Source organism: Euprymna scolopes, chromosome 18 (assembly GCF_053919585.1).
Source record: "Euprymna scolopes isolate OS-2025 chromosome 18, ASM5391958v1, whole genome shotgun sequence".
Lineage (NCBI taxonomy): Eukaryota > Metazoa > Mollusca > Cephalopoda > Sepiida > Sepiolidae > Euprymna > Euprymna scolopes.
In genome coordinates, this window is record NC_136499.1 from 24,848,158 (window position 1) to 24,871,905 (window position 23,748).

Below are 23,748 nucleotides of genomic sequence, written 5' to 3' on the forward strand. Positions count from 1 at the left end.
TATAAAAATAAATAAAAATGAGGCACAGAAAGTATTTAATGCCAGGCGCAACTTATGTTAGGGTCAGGGGATTACGCTATGCTAAATTCCCTTTCCTTTATATTAAAACAAAAATGAAAACTAAGATTCTATATTTTTAAGCGATTACATTTAAACACTAAAAATGATGGAAAGAAGTAAAAAAAATATTTTAGCATTTAGAACGGAAGATCAGTTTTGCGTATAAATAACGTGAAATAGTCTCCTAGGAAGTAACATTTTGCTTTTGGAAATAAATCCTTTGCGTTTTATTTATTTATTAATTAAAATTTTTTTTTTTTTTTTTAGATATATCTACTTTTTTAGGTGATGTCGTACGATCTTACGACCACCTTGTCACTTGGACTTTAGTTAATGATAAATTGGAGTTAATGATAAAACAATTTAGTCAACTGCCCTAAAAATTAGAATGACCGGGAAATAGGGGATCATTTTACGTTAAATTTATATCCGAAACTGATCTCTCGATTAAATTATACAATTGTTTTGCAGTATTGTTTGTTTGTTTTTTTCTCGCTAAGTTCTTTTCAGAAATTATTCGATTGACAAAAAAAAAAGGGGGGGGGTCAACTGAGGGTGTTAAACTACAATAGTACCAAAGTTTTTAATGTCAGCCGCAGACTTTTTTTTTTAAGTCTAAGACTAGATTATTATTAGACTGGATTATTTCGCTATAAATCTAATTTCTTTCTTCGTTGTTTATGACTTTTCATTTGTAGTTCTTGTTCGTTATAGTCTTATTTCTATTTCTAAAACAAATTAATCGTCATGCGCTTTATTTATAGAAATGATCTTTGAATGGTAACCAATTTAGTGATGGCAGTGGTGAGATGATGATAGTGGCAGGGACATTTTTTTTTCTTTCTAGGTAACAGACTTTTATTTGACCTAGTATTTCCCATTAATTCTGGGTTGGTTTGAACGACAGCATGGTTTGTTATTTTAATGTTTCCACTTGGCGTTCTTCGAAATAACGGTAAAAAGGGTCTTATACTGGATTCTTACAAGGTCTATTCATTTAAATAAAGAGCTTCAAATAGGGAAATGATCAAGTTGAATCTTGCATAATAAAGATAAAACTACATTTAAAAAAAAAAACTCACTACGTTGGCTTTTTTTTTTACAATAACCAACAAAATAGAAAAAAAAGGTTGAAAAAAATGTTACCAAAGGCAAGATAAGTTTCACTTCTACCTACTCGAATATTTTTTTATGTGTTTTAATTTATTTTAAAGCATTTATTTACTTTGAAACAAACGTTATGCCAAGTCTGTGGAGTTAGAACGAAAGAAAATGTTATTGCCATTCGAATCTCCGATAATAGCTCAAAAATCGGAATCAAACAAAATACTGGGAGAACATTACATTTTTGCACGATTCGTGACATGTATTGGATAGGTTTCTTCCAGTACTTGGTTCAATTTTCGATTTTTGAGTGATTATTAAGTTGAGGTAATTCATCAGACTTGCACTACTTTTGTTTCAAAGTAAATAAACACTTTAAAATAAGTTCAAACTAAAAAAAACTTGAACGGGCAGGTAGAAGAGTAATTCTATTTTGCATCTGGTAACATGTATTCGTTGTATCCTCATGTTGCCTATTGTAAAAAACACTTGTGACATTTGCTAATCTGATGATGATATCCGTATCTATTAATTCACTCATGAGATAACTTCTGTGTATGTGTTTCTCAACTGTACGTGACTTACCAGTTTTAATCGGGGGGGGGGGGTTATATTATGCAATATGACGTGCCTAAGGTCCAAGCAAGCAAGATCTGTCAAACAGTCAGAATGTCCATAATAAATGAGAGCTTTTCGAAAACTTTAAAACTCGTATTGAAAAAAAAAAAAAAAAAAGAAAATAAGAAACATTAGTAATACTGAAACCGAACTTATTCAATATTAATTTGGAAAAGAAAGGAAACATGAGAATTAATTGAAAAGGGAAAAGTTGTGTTGGTTTTTCCAAAATGACATTCTGTAAATAAACATTTTTTGTTTCATTGATTTGTTATTTGCTTTAAAAATTTCATAAAAAAATGAAGGAACATGATTCGATTTATATTGAAACTGAACTTTACTCAATAAAAATTTTAAAAAATATGTATGTATGTAAAATTACGTATGTCTGAAGCAAATATTGCAAAAACTGAATTATGAATTTAGTGAATAAACAATTAAACAAATTAAAATCAAACAATAAATAATTTAAAAAATTAAACCAATTTAAATTCAAAGAAATAATTTAAATACAAAATTATTTGTGCAGAAATATTTAGTTAAGAATGACTTTCTAAGAAATAACGTTATTTCAGCACAGTCTGTATTCTGCATAAATACCAAAAAACTCATTAATTAATGAACTTTGTAAGTGTTGTAAAATTTGTTGATTTTTTTTTTATATGGGCATCTCCACATCAAGGCCTTGAACCCACTTGAGGATAAGGGTTAAAAAGTGTACAGTAGAAATTGGACAATATAGAAGCATCTCTATCCCAACTCTCATCAATGGACCTGAGGTAATCTCGTCAGCATCATACAAAGCCAAACTCTTTGCCAAGAACTTTGCAGCTAATTCTAACCTTTGCGACCAAGGCTGCCAACCTCCAATATTTCCTCCTGTATCAGAAAACACACTATGTGATATACAAATATCTGTACGTGATGTTGCCAAGCTAATCAAAACCCTTGATTCCAGTAAAGCAACCGGCCCTGACAGTATTCCAATTATAGTACTCAAAAGACTTCAACCAGAACTTGTGCCCATCCTTACAAAACTGTTTAAACGTTGTCTTAAGGAGAATTGCTTCCTGTCACCCTGGAAAATCTCATCAACATGCCCCGTATTTAAGAATTCAGGTGATCAGTCATCTCCCTCACAGTACAGGCCAATAAGTCTCCTGTGCATCATGAGTAAGTTGCTGGAATCTGTGTTAAATAGAGAAGTAATCAACCATCTCAGCAAAAATAACCTTCTTAGTGACACGCAATATGGTTTCCGTTCTGCTAGATCTACAGCAGATGTGCTTACAGTTATATCTCATAGGATTAGCGAATCTCTCAACGGAGGCTCCTTTCTAGGGCAATTGCTCTTGACATATCAAAGGCCTTTGATAGAGTATGGCATAAAGGTTTACTTCACAAGATCTCCAGCTACGGTATAACTGGAAATGTCTTCTCAATTATTAAATCGTTTCTCTCTGATAGGTTCATAAGAGTAGTGGTTGATGGGCAGAAATCAGAAGCTCGTAGTATTAATGCTGGAGTCTCTCAGGGGTCCATCCTGGGCCCAAATCTCTTATCTATATTAATGATCTTCCAAATCACATCCTTACATCATTCGTTGACATCTATGCTGATGACATGACCATCTATGGCAACACATCAAAGGCCATAAATGACAAAGTTCTCTCTAATTCTCTCTCCTCTGATCTTGAGCACGTGGTACAATGGGGGAAGAGGTGACTGGTCACTTTTAATGCATCCAAAACCAAGCTTCTATCTTTACATCATCAATGCTCTGATCCCCATCTGGCATCAATTGAAATGGGTGGCTCTCGTCTTGGGGAGGCTCCATGTTTTGACAAGCTTCTGGGTTTGACCTTTACTCCTGATCTGAAATGGAACACGTATATCAAATTTGTTGCCAGGGACGCCAGGAAAATGGTGGGATCCTTCTACCGCTCGAGAAGATATCTCATTGCTGATGCAATTCTCTATCTGTATAAAAGCCAAGTACGTCCAAGGATGGAGTACTGCTGCCAAATCTGGACAGAAGCTGCTAAAAACAGCATATCCTGCCTTGACAGAGTACAAAATAGACTTCGTGGTCTAGTGGGGGATGCCCTTTTCTCTTCCCTGCAACCTCTCTCCCACAGAAGAGACTTGCGAGCCTGTCTTTGTTTTATCGTTATTTCCATGGCAGGTGCTCGTCTGAGCTCCAATCCCTCGTCCCCCCTCGCCAATCTTTCACGAGGAAACACTCGTCTGGCTGAAACTACTGTCAATAATTTTCCCTACTCTATCTATGCCTAAATCCAAAGGTAGATTCCATGAGCAAAGCTTCTTTCTTAGAACTGCACGCCAGTGGAACTCTCTGCCACTTGCCTGCTTCCCACCTGACTACAACTTGGACATCTTCAAGTCCAACATAAACAAAATCCTGACAAAACGCCCCCTTAAGTAAGTCACTTTATCAAAACCCCCAATACTAATGATTACTACAATACTATCTCATTGATTACTGTACACGCAATAACCCTTATCCCTGAGTGGCCTTCGGGCCTTGATAAGTGGTGACCCTCATGTAAAAAAAAAAAATATCATTTTTTTTTTTTTCAGTAGTCTGAATAATCCAAGTACTACAAATTATCAATTCTCATCTCAAAAATTCAGAAACGTAATAGAATAAGCTAGGTTTACAAATATAAGTTTTCTTTAACATTTTTTATCTATTTGCAATTAATTCTGTATACACCAGGAAAGCAAATATGACAAAAAAAAAACAAAAAAAAAACATGGCGGTTTCCTTAATAAATTGATAACTAAATGACATAAGAAAAACTTTTGCCTTCCTTCAGAGTTCATTATAACTCAGACGGTAGACAGTAACATTCAGGATAACATAGGTTAGGCTTCGTTAAATGTTGTACATTCAAGTCTTGTTAGTGATCGCCATTTTTTAAATTTTTTATTAAAAAAATTAGCAAAGACATTAATTTGTTTTCCAGCTGAGCTCCTTTAAAATGGAAATATAAAACATATTCTCAGTGTCGGTGTAAATGTTAAAGTTTCATCTTGAAAATGAAAAGCTAAAAATTTTTTATTCATAACTGTTTAAATGGACTCATCTATTCAAATGCAATCATATTCAATATTGTATAATAATCAAACAAAAATAATTAGAATAATTAGCTGAATTTATCAGTTTGTATTAGACTCCATCTTTTATCTGTTATATAAAAGGGCAAATCTGTGTATTTAGCTAAAAGTCCAAAATTACAAAACCAATACCCACAAAGTTGGTAAATTCTTGATTGGTGTTGCTCTGGATGAATACTATTACTTGAGGAATTTATTATATAAAGGAGAATTGTATGTATGTATGTATGTATGTATGTATGTTCAGCTAGAATGGGATGAATGAAAATAAAAGAGGGGTTTGGAGATAGAAAGATAGGTATAGAAAAAAGTTTTAATAGGTTACACTTTTGCCCCAGACAATGGCAGGTAACCCTGCTATTCTTATATATATATGGGGCCCGGGTGTTTGAAGGTATGTGTTGAGCAAAAAAAAAAAAAGTGGTAGTAGAAAGGCAGGCTCGAACCCGTACCGGGAAGGATGAAAAGAATGTGAAAGAAAACTGACGTCTTTGCTGTTACGGCCACTATCAAACCGGAAGTGACGTAGGTTTAAATTAAGATTAGACAATCGAAAATATCGGCGAAAAAAGCGACTCCTCTCTGTAGAAAAGTGCCCAGTTGAGGGTGAAGAAATTAATGTTTTTAGCCAATTTTTCTGTATTTGTCGTCTGAGGGGTTGAGCTTCAAAACGGTACCGATCTTGTGAAAATGCTCTGTCAAAAGTTTTAGGCAGATATGCAAACATACATACATACATTTATATATTGGTAGCTCAAATTTTTTACCCAAACCTATTAAAAAGCTTGCCCTATCTCTGAATACCCTTTATGTAAAATTTCAAATGTTTAGACCAGAAATTGTCTGAGTAATTTGATAGAGATGGCAGAGGTCAAATATTTTTTAACTTTGACCCCTATTATGATCCTTTAACATTTATTGTTTTGGGCTCAAATCAAGTTATTAAGTTAGATCGATGTCCAAGGAGCCTATATCTAAAATTTCAAGTGTTTATACCCAAAATCGGTGGAGTTTGGTAAGGTTCTCAAAGGTCAAATCGTTGAACTTTGACCCTTTAACTGACAAATTTCTGGCCGAAAACAGATTACAAAGATTTTCCCAAATCTCAATACCCTATATATCAAATTGAGTCTGTAGACTGAAAATTGACAGAGTTATTGCATAGGGAAATGTACACACACACACACACACACACACACACACACACACACACACACACACACACACAAACTTTTATTTATATATATATATATATATATATATATATATATATATACTAGCATTTCAGCTCGGCGTTGCCCGGGTGTTTGGAGGTGTATGTTGAGCGAAAAAAAAAAAAGCATTCAATTTTTTTAACTTTGACCCCTATTATGACCCCTTAACATTTATTGTTTTAGGTTCAAATCAAGTTATTAAGTTAGATCACTGTCCAAGGAACCTATATCTAAAATTTGAAGTGTTTAAACCCCAAATTGTCGGAGGAGTTTGGTAGAGTTCTCAAAGATCAAATCGTTGAACTTTGATTCCTTAACATCCGAATTTCTGGCCGAAAACCGATCACAAAGATTTTTTCAACTCTCAGTACCCTCTATATCAAATTTCGAGTCTGTAGACTTTAAATTGACAGAGTTATTGCATATGGAAATGTACACAGACACACACACAGACACTTCACTTTTATAGATATACTAGCATGGGTGCCCGGTGTTACCCAGGGGTTTGGAGGTGTATGCTGACCAAAAAAAAAAAAAAAAAAAATGGTTAATTTTTTTTAACTTTGACCCCTTAAAATTTATTGTCTTGGGCTCAAATCAAGTTATTAAGTTAGATCCATGTCCAAGGAACCTATATCTAAAATTTCAAGTGTTTAGACCCCAAATTGTTAGAGGAGTTTGGTAGATTTCTCAAAGGTCAAATCGTTGAACTCTGACCCAAATTTCTGGCTGAAAACCGATCACATCGATTTTCCCAAATCTCAGTACCCTGTATATCAAATTTCGAGTCTGTAGACTTAAAATTGACAGAGTTATTGCGTTGGGAAATGTACATAGACAGACAGACACACACACACACACTGACAATTTCGCTTATATATATATATATACTAGCATTTCAGCCAGGCGTTGCCCGGGTAATTGGGAGGTGTATGTTGAGCGAAAAAAAAAAAAAAAAAAGCAGTCAATTTTTTTAACTTTGACCCCTATTATGACCCCTTAAAATTTATTGTTTTGGGCTCAAATCAAGTTATAAAGTTAGATCCATGTCCAACTTATATCTAAAATTTAAAGTGTTTAGACCAAAAATTGTCGGAGGAGTTTGGTAGAGTTCTCAAAGGTCAAATCGCTGAACTGTGACCTCTTAATCGCCAAATTTTTGCTGAAATCCGGTCACATCGATTTTCCCAAATCTCAGTACCCTGTATATCAAATTTCGAGTCTGTAGACTTAAAATTGACAGTTATTGCATATGGAAATGTACACACACACACACACACACACACACACACACACACACACACACACACACACACACACACATGTTCACTTTTATAGATATATAGATATACACACACACGTAAAAGGAAAAGATATTGATCAGAGAAAAATACATACTGATAACATATAGGCTTATTGATCAATTTGAAACAAGGGAATACAATACAGTGTGTAGGAGGCATAAAAGTTCTTTATACCAAGCATTTCGAAGCCCAATTCTTCTCATCAAAAGTTTTCATAACCCCTACACACTGTATTGTATTCCTTTTGTTTCAAATGGTTCAATAAATTTATATGTATCAATATATATTTTTCTATCATCAATATCTTTTCCTCTTGTATCTAAGCTCCATTTGCATGTCAAACTTTTTATTATATCAAAAAATCTCCATCTAAAGAATTGTTGTATACGTTTTTGATCCCCTTATATATATATATATATATATATATATATATATATATATATATATAAACTAGTTGTCCCTAGGATTTCTTCCTACAAAAAAGAAAAACAAACTTTACATGAAGGATGAATAAATTATGCAAAAAGCCTTCCTTTTTAAATAAAGTAGCAAATTGGACATTTCTTTCCTCTCCCCACTCTTTCAAAGTAAAAAAAAAAATCTACTGCAATCTTTAAAAATAACAAATGTAAAAAAAACAAAACTTTTGCATCCTCAAATGGAATTGAACTCTGAATCGCATTTTATCAATTTGACCATTATGCTGGTGCTATTAATTCACAGATTATAAATCATGTTATGGCAATGTTATTGTGTGAATTATGTTAAATAAGCTTCAATAGAGAGAAATTGCTTATCAAAAAAAGAGGAGGTGGCAGGCAAGAAGAGGACTAAGGACTATGAGCACCTCTGACTCCCTCTCTAATATAAGTAACCAAAACAACTCATTTGATCGGATTAAAAATGAAATTTGATGAAATCCATTTGAAAGGAAATTTTTCTTTTTTAAGAACACAGATCAATATTTGCCAAAACTGAAAAACAAAAAAACAAAAAAGAAGTATGAAGATAAAAGAAATAGAAAAACTGCCTTTATTTTTATATATGATGTCTACTGAGAATGTCTGATGACAGGATACCAAAAATCCTGATGTACAGTCAGTTGGACGGAGGGAAAAAGAATGTGGGGGCAACCATTACTGTTATACAAAGATTAGTTAAAGAGCAATCTTGAGAATGAGGTCTTTGATTGCAAAGAGTGGAAATCATTTTGTTTTGACGTTCTTTGCTGTTTTCATTCTGACAGTGTAAATCATCTGCGTAAAAAAAAGGAAAAGAGCTAAATGGTCAGCATCCATACCATCGATTGCATCACTGAATCCACAAACTTGTAATATGTATGGACTCGTTTGTAAATCTCTTGCAGGAATTAAATGTCATCTGATGCTGAAGCATAAATTGATTTAAAAAATTAATTCTTGGAGCCTCATATATCGAAATCGATAGGAGAGTCTAATATATATAAAGTCAATTAAGTGAAAAGAAATATTGTCATATAAAAATATGGTATGGTGGTCCCTGTATAATGTTGATGATAGACCTCAATGTTTGAATTGAAGTGGATTGTTATTTGTGTGGAAAATAATCTTTCAAGTCAGAAATTATATTAACGATTTCAAAATCACTTTCGAAACATGTATGACCACGAAGTAAACACTGTGTCAGTTTAATCTAATATTAATCGATTAAAAAAAATGTTCGGCTCTGAGTTCACTTGGTGACTGTTAGCAATTCTAAAATGGTTTTGAAACCTTTTAACTGACAGATGGGAATTTATGAATTTCTAGATGGAATTACAGTTTAAAAATGATCTTCAAATATATCTAACAGGCCAATGATGACCATACATGTGGCATGTAACAGAGACCTATTTGGTTGTAGGTGTTATATCAGTTCTCTTTCTCCTAGATTAGTTACCACGAATTGAGTCTAGTCAACCCTGCTATTTCATCCAGAGCTTGCAGAGAGAAAGATGAATTCATCCACTTCATAAACAGAATAACTTCAACATAGGATGCTCATTCATATTAATAACAATCATACCATTAACGATACAAAGAAACATTAATGGATCAAAAACATAAAACTAGTAAAGACACAACAAAGATCTTAAAAACGAACCTTAATGGAGAAGACTTTTTAGTGATAATATGCCTTACACAAAAAAAAAAAAAAATCAATGTACATTTAGAAAACAAGTTATTATTTACATGTACATTTAGAAAACAAGTTATTATTTAAACAGTGCTTACTACATGAGTAAAGCTTAGTAATAGTGGTAAAATATACTTTTGGCAAGTAAGCTTACTTGCCATAAGTATATTTTAATACTAATATACGTATATATTTCAGGGAAAAAAAGGCTCCAAAGATAAAACCCAATGAATTTAAAGAGGTTATTAATAGTGCTTAATAGAAAGAGCAAAATATGCTTTTATTTAATTTCAAGTAAACAAGTTAGATAGTTATGACAATAATAATGCTACTGTTTAGGTCAAGTGACCTCATCGGGTAATCTAAACTTCTGGTTTACATCAGAATATAATCCTTTAACGAAGACAAAAAAATGAAAGAAAACTTGATGATTTTGACCAAAACAGTAGCATTGTTATTGTCGTAACTATGTAACTTGTTTACTTGAAATTAAATAGAAACATATATTACAGAAGCAAAAATAAAAGTTCTGTCCGTTTTTAAAGAAAAAAAAAATGGGAAAATGCTTCACAGTATGTGTCGTCAAAGTAATTGGCATCCAGCACCTTCTGCTAGTGTGTCTCCAGCTGTTCCATTCCCTTGCTGTAGAACTGGGGGTCGGATGGGGAGGAGGGGGGTGGGGAAGACGTCTGTGAAGACTTGCTTTATTGGTGAAGGATTTCCCACAAAGATAAATATCTGAGGAGTGGGATAGTAATCGGATGAAGCAAGGTCAGGTGAATAAGGTGGATGGCACAAAATCTTCCACCGAAAGTTGCTGTATAGTACCCCTGACCACTCATGCAACATACGGCCTGGTGTTGTCATTGATGAAAAGCACACCTTTGCAATTCACCAGTGTTGACTCCTTCTGGCACAATACCTGTGACATACATTTCAATTGCTGCGAGTATAGGTCTCCAATGACTCTTTGGCTCATTGGTAGCAGTTCATAATGAACCGCTTGCTTACCTGTCCACCAGACAAAGCATAATCTTGTGGACAGCATCCTTAGAAAGCGACAAATGTCTGAAAGGCTTGGGAGTTTGGTACAGAATGCATTTTTCATCACTGGTAAGCACTCGATTGAATAAGGATGCAGCAGGGTGGTGAGAAAGCAGTAATATGCAGGCTGTCACTCGTTTCTTGTGAACCGCCAACAGCGATTGCGAACCTACTGGCTCAGCTCATACATTTCGTCTAGGCAGTGCAGGCAAAGTCTGTTTCATCGGAAACATTGAAGTTCATCACACATTAAACTATTGTTCTCTTCAGTGGTTGCCTTTGGAACCTTGTCATTAAAGACCTATGATCATCCACTATGAGGCTCATCATGGAGATACAAATCTCCTGATTTGAACTTTTGAAACCAATGTCTTGTAGTACATTCTTCCACAACACTATTCCCAAACATTTGATGTGGTGACTTGATGCAACTGCTGATAAGCTCACTTTGAAGTCATAAAGCAAACAGCCCCAAACTAGATCACTTCCATCCTTCTCACAGCTGTCAAGCTTAAAACTGATGGCCGGGCATAATGTGCATGTTTTTTTGTTTTTATAATGCCTGATGTTTCTACTTGTGGCTGTCTGAATCTGAAAACATTTGTGACACATATTTTGTATATATTTCAACTTCATTCAATGGCTAATTAAAAAACAGAGGTAACTTTTTGGATTACCAAGTATATATAAATATATATACTAGCAGGGAGACCCGACATTGTCCGGAATTAAATAAGGACCAATGAATGTTTCAAACTTCCAATACTTTGTCATCGCAGTCGGTGAAATCTTCTATTCGTCAATCAAATGAATTGATTGCTATTCTATTCAGGAACACACCGCAGTACACCATAAGGAAGCTTGCATGCTTCCTTGCAGTGACTTAGTTCACAATATATTGTAATCTATATTGCACCGTAGAGAACCTACTGTTGATTTTATGAAATTATTTTTATATAATAGCTTTAATTAAAGTTTAAGATGCAAATATCGAGTATCACCATTCACTTGTGCTCTAAACAGAAACATTCATTTCAAATGCACAACTGTCTTATCATGCCAGGCACTTCTACTTGTGCAGCGATAAAACTTCTTAAATGCACTTGTGATGTTAGACTGCATAAAAGTGTTAACTTTGGTCAAAATCAGACTGTTCTTGCTTTAATCGGATTTTTTAAATTAGCAGTTTTCGGAACAAAATCTGTCTAAGAACACTGCCAGGCATATAAAGTAAATTTGTGTAAAATTTCATAAAAATCTGCCCAGCCATTTCGGAGTCCATAGTGAACGGAGCCACACATATGCACAAAGTTCTTTTCTATCTATTATAATAAAGTTGTATTCCTATCTGTTTGTTTCACAATGTAATTAATGTATACAAAAGGTACACTGCTTCACAGATAGATTTTAATGCTGAAAACGGACTCTTACCCCGGGATACAGCATTAATCTGTTCTGGGGTTGGGATCGTAAGGTGAAATCGCCATATGGCAGGGCCTAAGCAAAATTTTATAGAATACATATTAAAAATTAGTAACAAAGTACACATGTATATAATCAAATAACATTATAAATAACACCGTAAGGCAGGGCACATACAGTAACCAGGGGCTGGAAAAACATCGTATTCCACATGGTAACCTGAAAAAAACGATCCCAGGGTTCTACTGTACTTTTATTCCTGCATGATTGTATATATTATTTATTCAAAAGGAATCAACATTCAATAGATTATCTCATTTGCATATTACATTAAAGAAAATCTGTTTTGATAATTAGCTCTGATTTTTAATGGAAATTAGTAATAGAATTGTTTTAAGTATTCTGTTTAGAAATATTATATAAAGTTGATTTATTTAATTTATTTTTAATTATTAGTATAACTGACATCAGCTGCATTTAAAAACGGAATAACTTCTGAGTTATTTCCTTTTAGGCTATGAAATTTTATTTCCCTGATGAAGACGGCTGTGTTTTATTCTAAAAATCCAAAACATGGTCAGCTTTTAAAAATATTTTTAATTACATTTTCACCCCAAACTAGGCACATTGCCACTTTGATGTAGGGGGCTACTATCAGGGACATAAGTTGCAGTGGTCCTATGTAGGGAGTTGAGCAGCAAGATGTCTGTTCACATTACATTTGAACTTCTGCATGTCAGTACAGTTGGGGAAGCAGGAACCTGGAAGGGAATTTCAAAGTCTAGCAGTTCTGGAGAAGAAACTATTAGAGTAGAAGGCTTTCTTACATCTAGGGATCTCTACTACTACTGTGCATGGGGTGGGATTTTGCTGCTTGTTGGGTTTACTGGGAGTATTTATGTTGATGGAGTACAAGGGCTTGTAGTTCATTGGAGCATCCACGATTTACAAAAAACACCCGTCTAGCTGAATCCACTGTCAAAAACTTTCCCCACTCTTTATCTATGCCTAAATATAAAACGTAGATTCCATGAACAAAGCTTCTTTCTTAGAACTGCACGCCTGTAGAACTCTTTTCTGTCTGCCTGCTTTCCTCCTGACTACAACTTGGATGTCTTCAAGTCCAACATAAACAAATTCCTGATAAACCGCCCACTTAAGTAGACACTTTAAATATCCACACTAACGTACTGTACTTACAATAACCCTTATCCCTGAGTGGCTTCCGGGCCTTGATAAGTGGTGACCACCTTGTAAAAAAAAAAAAAAAAATGTAGAACAGGCAAAGGCATGCAACATTTTGTTGATGGATAAAGGTTGAAGCTTAGATGACAGTTCAAGACCTATCAGGTTGGCGACTCTCTTTTGCACACTGTCCAGGAGTGAGAGGTTAGTAGCAGATGCATCAGCCTAATAGTTAATGAAAGGAACAAGTTTCTGTAAGTTATTAAAAAAAAGTTTTTGTTGGCATAAAATTTTTTCTCAATAAAATATTAACATGCCAATAAATGCAGTTACAATGATAAATTAGTTAAATAGATATGTTCCCCTTAAATAACCCTTCCTTGGCATAATATGATTCACATGAAATGATTCTATATGAAAATACAAGGGGCGTTCTAAAAGTAATGCCTCCTATTTTTTACTCCACCTGAATATATGTATTGTTATTATGATTGAACTTACACATTCATGGCCTGAAAGTTTCATCTCTTTGTTGCAGATATTGATCGTGTGAGACTCTAAGAAAGCAACCCCTGTCATGGACATGCATCAGAAGCAGAGATTGAATTCCTGGCTAAAGTACATTGAAAATGTTGGTGACTAAAAATAAATTCTGCAGCACATAATGTTGCTAGTTTTAATGATACCACTACCGTCTTAGTAGCTCTTCAACCATTTTAGTTTAAGAAAATAGGAGGCTTTACTTTTGGAACGACCCTTGTATAATGAAAAATGTGTGCGTGCGTGTGTGTATGGCTAAAGACAAAATCGAATTTGTTCCACACATCCAAATCCCCTATATATTAAGTTTCAAATTTGTAGACCAAAAATTAAAAGGAGTTTGGTAGAAACCGTTCCTCAAATAAACAGACAAGATCATATATATATATATATATATATATATATATATATATATATATATATATTACTAAATGAGAAATCATTTCGATTTAAAATCCATTAAATATTATGCATGTAAAATTGAGAAAAGCATGCATAAAATGGTTCAACATTAGGTGAATGAGCCAAAGCAAAACAAAGGGACCATTGAATTTGACCTGATACACAAATCTGTAGGTGTGTGGAATTATACATTATTATTGATGGAGGGATGAGTTTAGTATCAGTTGAACCTATAGAAAAGCTACAGACAGCTGATTGGTTGACTTGATCATGTGACATGGGAAATATTCAGAATAGATTTTTGTTGCTACAAGAATTTTGGAAAAGTTAACTGTAAAGATTATAGAATTATTGATGCTTAGATTCTGTGTGGGGATGGTCGAACTGGAAGCAAATTGTAAGTAAGAAAACGTAGTGTCATTAGTTAAAATGCTTAAAGTACAGTTTAACATTAAAATAGTTGTATTCTTCATAAAGATACTAGTTTCCAAGAAAAGTATGGACAGATTATCTTCAGACGAATAATATAACGGAACTTGTTAATGCTATATAACATAGTGCGTGCTAAACATGAGTTACAGATTTTTGAGATAGACATTATATACCCCTCCCCCTTAAGGGGGGGATTATATAATATAACGGTACTGTTTTTCTCTGTTAACTACTCTGCATTTTCAACTAATACTAAACACTCACTTAGCTACAACCACTATCAACAATTTCCACCACTCTCTATGTATGTCTAAATCTAAATGCAAATTTCATAAACAAAGCTTCTTTCTTAGAACTGCCAACTGCCCGTCGGTGGAACTCTGTTCTGCTGGCTTGCTTTCCAGCTGACTACAATATGGTTATCTTGAAGTCCAATGTACACAAGGTCTTATTGAGCCATCCTTTTAAATAATCAAGTTATATCCAATTTCTGCCACTAACGATTACTATATTGTTGTTAACCTTTATTCTTTATTGGCCTTCAGGTCTTGATAAGTGGTGACTCCCTTGTAAAAAGAAAGAAAAAATCCAAATATTTATTGTAACCTTCTGCTAGTCATATTTAAATTTCATGCAATTTTAAATCACTATATTATTAATATTTATACACACTGCATTCTCGTTTTCATGCTAATTTCTCAAACGATTCATGTAACAACAAAATGACAAATTTTGGTTATTCAGATTACTTTTTTTGCTATAAGCGGAAATAAAGGGAAATAACCCTAAAAGAATAGGATTGTCTCCCCTGGGAGACAGAACAGGTCAAGATGATAGACACATTATTTACAATATATTATTATTATATATAATAAGAGGCGCAGTTTTTCCCCTCTGTACCAAAATACCATAGTTTTATAACAACAGATGGCACATATAAATTTATTATGTTTAGACTATTAGCCATTACCTTATTGTAACTATAGAGCGACATTTTAGACACATTAATTTGTAATATTAAAACATTACATTTATTCCTAGGAGCAACCTCATCATCATGGTCATAACCTACAGAAGAAGTAGTTCCAATTTTACTCCTATTCCATAAGTTCTTTTACAGCCTCATTCTTCACCACATGAATTTATACTTTTTCCTACTTTCCTGTGTCTACGCCGTCATTAACTGATCACTGAATTTATACACATCACATATTCTTACCACTTTTCATCTACACAAATAATGATGTCTCCCTTTACGTATTCACTGGATTTTGATTGGCTGATATGGTCTCTTCCGATTACATACATAGGAAAGAGAAACCTTCTGACTTATTACTTATCACATTAAACACACCGACAACGCATTACACATGTATTTACACATAAAAAACGTTGCTATGTGTGTGTGCCATTAAACTAATAGGCCGCATGGACTTCCGCACACATGTGCTTGTGTTTACACACACGTGCGTGTGCGTTTTTGTTTACTTGCGTGCATGTGTTTGTGCATGTATGTTTGTGCCATTAAACTAATAGGCTGCAAAAACTTGCGCAAGCATGTTTGTGCTTCTACACATACATGTATACATACATACATGTATGCATGCATGTTTTTTTGTTTGCTTGAGTGTCTTTGTGTATGTGTGTTTGTGCGTGTGTGTGTGCCATAAAACTATTAAGCCGCATGATATTGGATACGCATGTGTTGGTGTTTATACACATACATGTGCGTGTGTGTTTGCTTATTTTTTGTTTTGTTTGTTTTTCTTGCATGCGTGTGTGTTTTCTTTGTAAATATGTATGTATTATATTAACATCATTCTTTACATAAAATTGTTCAATTAATATACACATAAAATTGTTCAATTAATATACACATAAAATTGTTCAATTAATATACACATAAAATTGTTCAATTAATATACACGTAAAATTGTTCAATTAATATACATGGTTGTTTATATTTTTTAATTGGAATTCATTATTGAGATGAGTATTATTTATTAATTTGTTTATTACGGTCTATTATCCTCATCTTTCTTAGTTATTGTTTCACGAGGTTTCAGCCAACTATTCTTCTGGCCTTCGTCAGGTGGTAACCGTGACCGGATAGCAATGGTTGTTGTTTCTTTTCTTGAAAATCTATCGCTCTGATTCAACTTTCTTCATTTATCTCTTCTCCGATACTTTTCCGACATCTTTTCTTATACAAGAATTTAATTTTCTTTTTGGGAATAGAAATCCCCACACATTTAGCAAGAGATGCATACCACTTTATAAAACCTTTAATATTTCTTATCTATTAAGTAGCAATTACTCATCATATTGTTCTTTTGGTTTTGCTTTTTTTAGTATTTTTTTTATTGTTAAAAATCAATTTATTTTTAAAAATTTAATCGTTCAGAATTCAATTTCTTAAAAATAAAATCCTTTATATCACAGAGCCTTGAAAACAATGTGCCTTCCATTTAAAATCCAAGCACAATAAACAAATAGTCCTAACTATCTGTGAATAAGTTAGGACCCTTATGTATGCCTGTTTGTATACTCTTATTAGTCTTATTTAAAATGTTTTCTTATTTTCAAGACATAGTGTCAAATGTGTTTTCCGTTTGTGGATGTCTGACGCAAACACAGACCCCATGATATTATTGTAAAAACTTCTCATAAAAATAAAAAAATGAATATCATCATCATATTCTATGCAAAATTTTACTTGGACAATTGTGGTTAATCATGATATAGGACTTTGTTTTCAATTACATCCCTAGTTAGAGATGGCGACACAACATTTATTATTATTCTTTTTAATCGAAATCACACAAAACAAGGCATGAAGCCACTTGATGTAAGAAGCTAACAAGAATGAAAGCTGATTATTGCAAAGAAAGGAGATGCTTATTGTCCTTAGTCTTGAAAAGACCAAGTCTGTAGACATTACTATACTAAGAATTAAAAAACACATAAAAACAAAATGTCTACCTTTCTACAATAGATACATGGTAATAAAATAACTCATCTTTGAACATGAGATATTAGTAACAAGAATAATAAACCGTTAAGGCCATAGGTAGAAGGAAAACAGCAGGAAGAGAGTTATGCTGTTTTGCTGTATATACTACCTGCTTTTTTAGTAGACAGGAGATGCCTATTGACCTTAGTCTTGAAACAGGTGAGGAGGGAGCTTTTGTTTTGCTGTAAATACGGCCTGCTTTTTAGAAATTCCTACTTCAACTAAAGGAATTTAAATTTTACATATATATATATATATATATATCTTGTAAATAAAAAAAAAACGTCTAAACCCAGGGACAACGTTAATTAGGATTGCTCATAGTGTGAATGCGGCATTGCAGAGACTGGAACTAGTTTAAGAAACTGCGCCAAAAGGATAACACAGGACCGCCGCCCCCACCCCACCCCATTACATTTCGCCCCGTTTAGTCTTGTGACACATTCGTTGTGTATTTTTTTATTTTTTATTTTATTTTTTTTTTTGGTAAAATTCATTTTGTAAAATTTATTGTGATCATTATACAGGAATCTAATATATCAGATACATTTCAGATTAGTAATTCTAGTCTTTCTTCAGCACCAATGATTCGCCTACGCTGTTACTGATAAGTATGCTAACTGTATACTGACCATTCACACCATGACAACAACGCACCCTGACTCCATTTCAAACTCTGCAATGAAGTTTCTTCCATTTGACTTGTCCAGACTTGTCTCTTTTATTGATCTTTATTTTTCATATTCAGCTTTTTGTGTCGCTATGAAAACAACATTTGATTACCTGTCCAGCTTCTGTGCTTCACCTAATTATATTTGCTTTGTTTCGACAGGCCTATCACAAGTCTTTATCAATGTGTCTTGATCCAACATTTGTTGATATTACTAATATCATAAGCCCATTAGCTTGTCATGTCGTCATAGTTAATATCATCTTTTCTTTTTTTTTCTGTCTTTTTATTTGAGCACAAGAATTTATTTATGTCCCTTCCAAGCGCCGTCTTATTTTCATATTGATTCAGTATGTTACAAAGTTACCTACAAGAAAAATAAGAAACAAAAAACACTTTTTGCTTCAGTGAACTTTTAATCAAGAAATCAATATTGTCAATGGCTTGAGTTGAACCTGGTTCAACTGACGTACTTGGTGCATGTTTTTATTGAAACAAGAAAATAGATCATTTTAGGAGTGTTTTTTACTTTTTATTTTTTTTACAAGGGAGTCATCACTTGTCAAGGCCCAAAAGCCACTTGAGGATAAGGGTTAATGAGTATACACAGGTCACTGAGACAATAGTGTAGTAAATGTTAGTGGTGGAAATTGAGTAAAATTTTATTATTTAAAGAGGATGAATCAAGAACTTGTTTACATTGGACATGAAGACAATATTGTAGTTAGCTGGAAAGCGGGCTAGTGGAACAGAGTTCCACAGATAGGCATTCTAGAAAAGAAGGTTTGTTTATGAAATTTGCATTTGGTTTAAGTACAGATAAGGAGTAATAGAAATTATTGATAGCTAGTGTATTTTTTCTTTTTTTTTTTGTGAAGATTTGGCAATAGATTCAAACTCAGATAAGCACTTGCCACAAAATAATGATAGAACAGAGACATGCTCGCAACGTCTCTTCTGTGGGAAAGAGGTTGCAGGGAAGAGAAAAGGGCATCTCTTACTAGGTTTCGAAGCCAGTTTGGAACTCTGTCAAGGCAGGATAAGGTACTCTGAGCAGCTCCTGCCCAAATATGGCAACAGTATTCCATTTTAGGACGTATCTGACGCTCATACAGGTAGAGGATTGTGTCAGGAGTGAAATACTTTCTGGAGCAGTAGAATGATCCAACATTTTTCTAGCAATTTTGGCAACAGATTTGATATAGATCTTCCATTTCAAGTCGAGTGAAAGTCAGACCTAGAAGCAGAATGCTTCTTTGAGACTAGAGCCATTCATATCAATTGGGGCCAAGTGGAGTTCAGAGCATTTATGATAAAAAGACTGAATCTTGGTTTTTGATGCATTAAAATTAACCAGTCACCTTTTGCCTAATTGTACCATGTGCTTAAGATCAGAGGAGAGACTCTAAGAGATCTTAGTCGTTGTTGGCCTTTGAAGTGTTGCCATAGATGATAGTGTTGTCTGTGTATATGTTGGCGAATGAACTTAGAATGCGATTTGGGAGATCATTGATAAAGATATGGAAAAGAGTTGGGCCTAGGATGGATACTTGAGCCATGTCAGCATTGATACTTGGAGTTTTGGGCTTCTGCTCATCGACAACTACTTGTATAAACCTATCAGAGAGAAAAGATTCGATGGTTGAGAAGACATTTCCAGATATTCCATAGCTGAAAATCTTGTGAAGTAGATCTATGACAAATACCATCAAATGCCATTGATATGTCAAGAGCTATTGTTCTTGAAGAAACTCACATTGATAGGTTCATTCATCCTATGTGAAATTACAGTCAGTACATCAGCTGTAGATCTTGCAGGGCGGAAACCATATTACTTGTCACTGAGTAGGATGTTTTTGCTGAGGTGGTTGACAATTTCTCTATTTAACATGCATTAAGCAATTTACTCTTGACACACAGAAGACTAATTGATCTGTAGTAAGATGTAGAAAACTGACCTCACATATTTTTAAATATTGGGCAAACTAATGAGGTTTTCCAACGTGTTGGGAAGCATTTCTCTTTTAGGCATCAATTGAGCAGCTTTGCAAAAATTGATGCTAGTTCTGATTGCAGCTTTTTGAGTACTATAACTGGAATATTGTTAGGGCCAGTAGCTTTGCTGACATCAAGGTTCTTGATGAGTTTGGCAACATTGCGAACAGGTACATCACTCCGATTATTTTCAGTCTTGGGAGGAAATTCTTGAAGTAGGAGATTCTGATTGCATAGAGTTGAGTTTGCTGCAAAGTTCTTGGCAAAGAGTTTTGCTTTGTCAGAGGCTGACAAAATCATCTCAGGCTCATTGATGATTGAGATAGAGGACACGCATCTGTTCAGGACCTTGTTTATTAATTGCTAAAACTCATGATAACCAAGCCTTCCACTTTAGACTTGATAACTCTATCATGTTTTCTATAATCCTTTTACAATGATTGCTGGCAGTTCTACTTTTAAAATATTAATTACATTTAAAGCAATTGAAGTAGTGATTTCTGTGTGCAATGGTAGCTGGTATGGTTATAAGATAAGTGAATGGTGTGGAAATGTATTGACAAGATAAATATCAAATACTAAATCTATTAAACAATTTAATACAAATAAGAAAGGCCGATACTGAATTTAATACTACATACAGATATCTATTTCCAAGTTGAACATATTTGGCTATGATTTATTGTGATACTACACTTCATTTTTTTTCTGTTCTCAGTCAGTGAAGGACTAGATCAATTATTTTTGTACCAATCCAGATCCAGAGTTCCCTTTTTTTTTAGGTTGAGGGGGGGGGTAGATTTTGTTAAAATTCCTCATGGGGAAGCAAGTAAATAGGAACTTAATGTTCTTATATAATAATACAAAATATATTGTGCTAAGTTGAACCCAATTAATACAAAGCAAAAAAAACTTCGAAGTTGAGCTAGGTTCAACTGTTATATTTTTATAAAATGAATGCATTTTTTTATGAAACAAGATCTCTAATCCTCAATTGAATGCTAAATTGTTCAGATGTGTAAGGAGAGATTGCGGAAATTAGGATTAACTACTTTACTAGTGAAGAATGAAAGCGGGTTTAACTGTAAATCTAAAAATAGCTAATGGAATTTCTAACTATTATGGACATTTTAAAACATTTCTCAATTTTATTATTTTGTCGATATGATTTGTGCTGGTGGACAATGTCAATTAAGTTCAATCTTGCATGTATAGACGACATTGGGCAAGTTTTGTGAGCTTCTTCCCATCTTAACCTGGTGTTGACTCGCTTATTACCCGGGGTTGAGTTTATAACAATTATGTTCTCAGAGTTACGTTAGATGTGAGTGTGAATGCTGGACTTTCATTAGATCTGTCTTCCTGAGGATGCAGAGTAATGACATGGCTATGGTTCGATGGATTTGTGATGTGCATCTTGATAAGTTCTGACACCCTGTTATTAATGCTGAATGTTCCTGGACAGGAGTCTGTTCCATATTATAATTGCTGATGGTTGGTAATATAGACATGTTAAACGAAGCTTAATAAATAAATGTACGGGTAAGTGAGGAAAACGCAGACCAAGAAAGACTTAAAATGAGTCTGTTAAAGATGATCACAGGCGATGGTACATTGGAACCAACGAAAATGATAGTTTCATGGAGAAAGTCGCTTTATGCTGCCATGGCCAACGTGTAATCCACATTTGATGTTTTAAAATATCGATGGCCAGCTGAGAAGCTGGACAACAACAATTCATGAACTTCTTTCCATCTTAACCTGTCGGTCACTCTCACTTGTTACTCAGGCTCAAGTGTCCAGAGTACTATGTTATATACGAGTAAATAAACTGCAAAGGAATGATTCAGTGCCTTGACAAGAGTTCTGACCCTGTTGTTGAGGCTGAAAATGTCGGCTGAATGCTACATCCCTGTGCCTGTTTTACAAGTAACAAAATTACTAATTAATTATATTTTGTCAGCCCATGTTATTACACATCCAACACCTATGCATGCTTTCAAACAGACTTCCTTTTTTATAATCCTCCAAGAGTCTCTAATCTAATAAGTCTTGCACTATCAACCAACTTCCAACTCCTGTCCCATCGCCGCAGTGTTGCATCCTTGTGCCTGTTTTTCAAGTCCTTTAATGGAATGTTCTCTGACGAGCTCATAGCATTTGTGCCCCCTCAACATAAATACCCCTTCACTATTGAGGTTCCTAAATACCAGAAAGCTTTCTATTGTAATAGTTTATCCCCTTGAACTGATAGACTTTGGAATTCCCTCCTTGTTTCTTGCTTCTCTGATTGTACTAACATGTTGAAATTTAAATATAATGTGAACACATCCTGCTTTTCAACTCACTGCATAGTACTTCTGTATACATGTACGATGGTCGTTCCAAAGTAAGGCTTCCCATTTTTTAACTACAAAAGTTGAAAACCTATGAAGACGGGAGTAGAACCATTAAAACAAGCAACCTTTTGTACTGTTTCTGATGCACGTCCATGATACGGGTTACTTTCTTAGTTTCACATCATCAATATCTACAACAGAGAGATGAAACTTCTAGGTCGCGAATGCATAAGTTCAGTCATAACAATGCGATTTGCAATACTCTCTGATCCATTCAGGCGGAATAAAATATAGGAGGCATTACTTTTGAAATGCTCCTCGTGTATAGGTCTATAAATTTGCTGAATCTATGATGATATTTTATAAAGTTTTTATAATTTTTTATAATTTTTTTTTATTTTCAGCTCTGTGGGCTACCCGTGACACGGAAGAAACCAAGGGCGACCGTGAACTTCACGTGAAGACCACATTAAGAGAATTAATAATATACATTGTTTTCCTCTCCGTCCTATGCGTTAGTAAGTATCATACCTGCATATCTGAAAACCTCAGTTTATTTCTGAATGCTTTTAAATAAAATGAGCTACATTTGAATCCTATTGTTGGATGAAAACAGACTCTGAATCACTTTGAAGCAATTCTTAAAGTCTAAATTAAGTCTTTTTTTTTTCCCCTTCCACTCTATAATGCCAGCAAAACAAATAAAAAGACCGTCTTTGTTTGTTTTTGCTTCTAGATCTTCTACTTTTGTCTCTTCCATTTCTTCTATGCTAACATTTAGCTCTTCATTCCACAATGCCTGAAAGAGAAAGGAAAATAGAAAATAATTGTGAGAAACTCTTTTGGCTTTTAAAAAGATCCACTGGCTTAATTTATTCTAATTAACAAACGTGATAAATTTACTAAGATGATTGCTTTCAAATTTGTTAATTACATTTTCGATCTTTTTGCTAGGTGTTATATTTTATATTCAACTACACTTGGTTGATTGGTAAAAACTTTAATACTATATTGACACCCTCTTATGTTTCTGAATTTTTGAGATGAGGATTGATAATTAGTATAATTTAGATTAGTCGTACTACTGTTCTCATTTTAAGTGTTATTCACG

General features: G+C 34.0%; 1 protein-coding gene across 2 annotated transcripts in view; it reads left to right on the top strand.

Moving 5' to 3' along the window:
• The window catches only part of LOC145297532 (polycystin-2-like), a 65,640-nt gene that overhangs the window by 3,724 nt on the left and 38,168 nt on the right, over positions 1 to 23,748 (top strand). For both annotated transcript variants that reach the window (XM_080143476.1, XM_080143477.1), the window contains exon 2: positions 23,042 to 23,155. In XM_080143476.1, the coding sequence (XP_079999602.1) occupies positions 23,042 to 23,155 (114 nt within the window). The remainder of the gene's footprint in view (positions 1 to 23,041; positions 23,156 to 23,748) is intronic.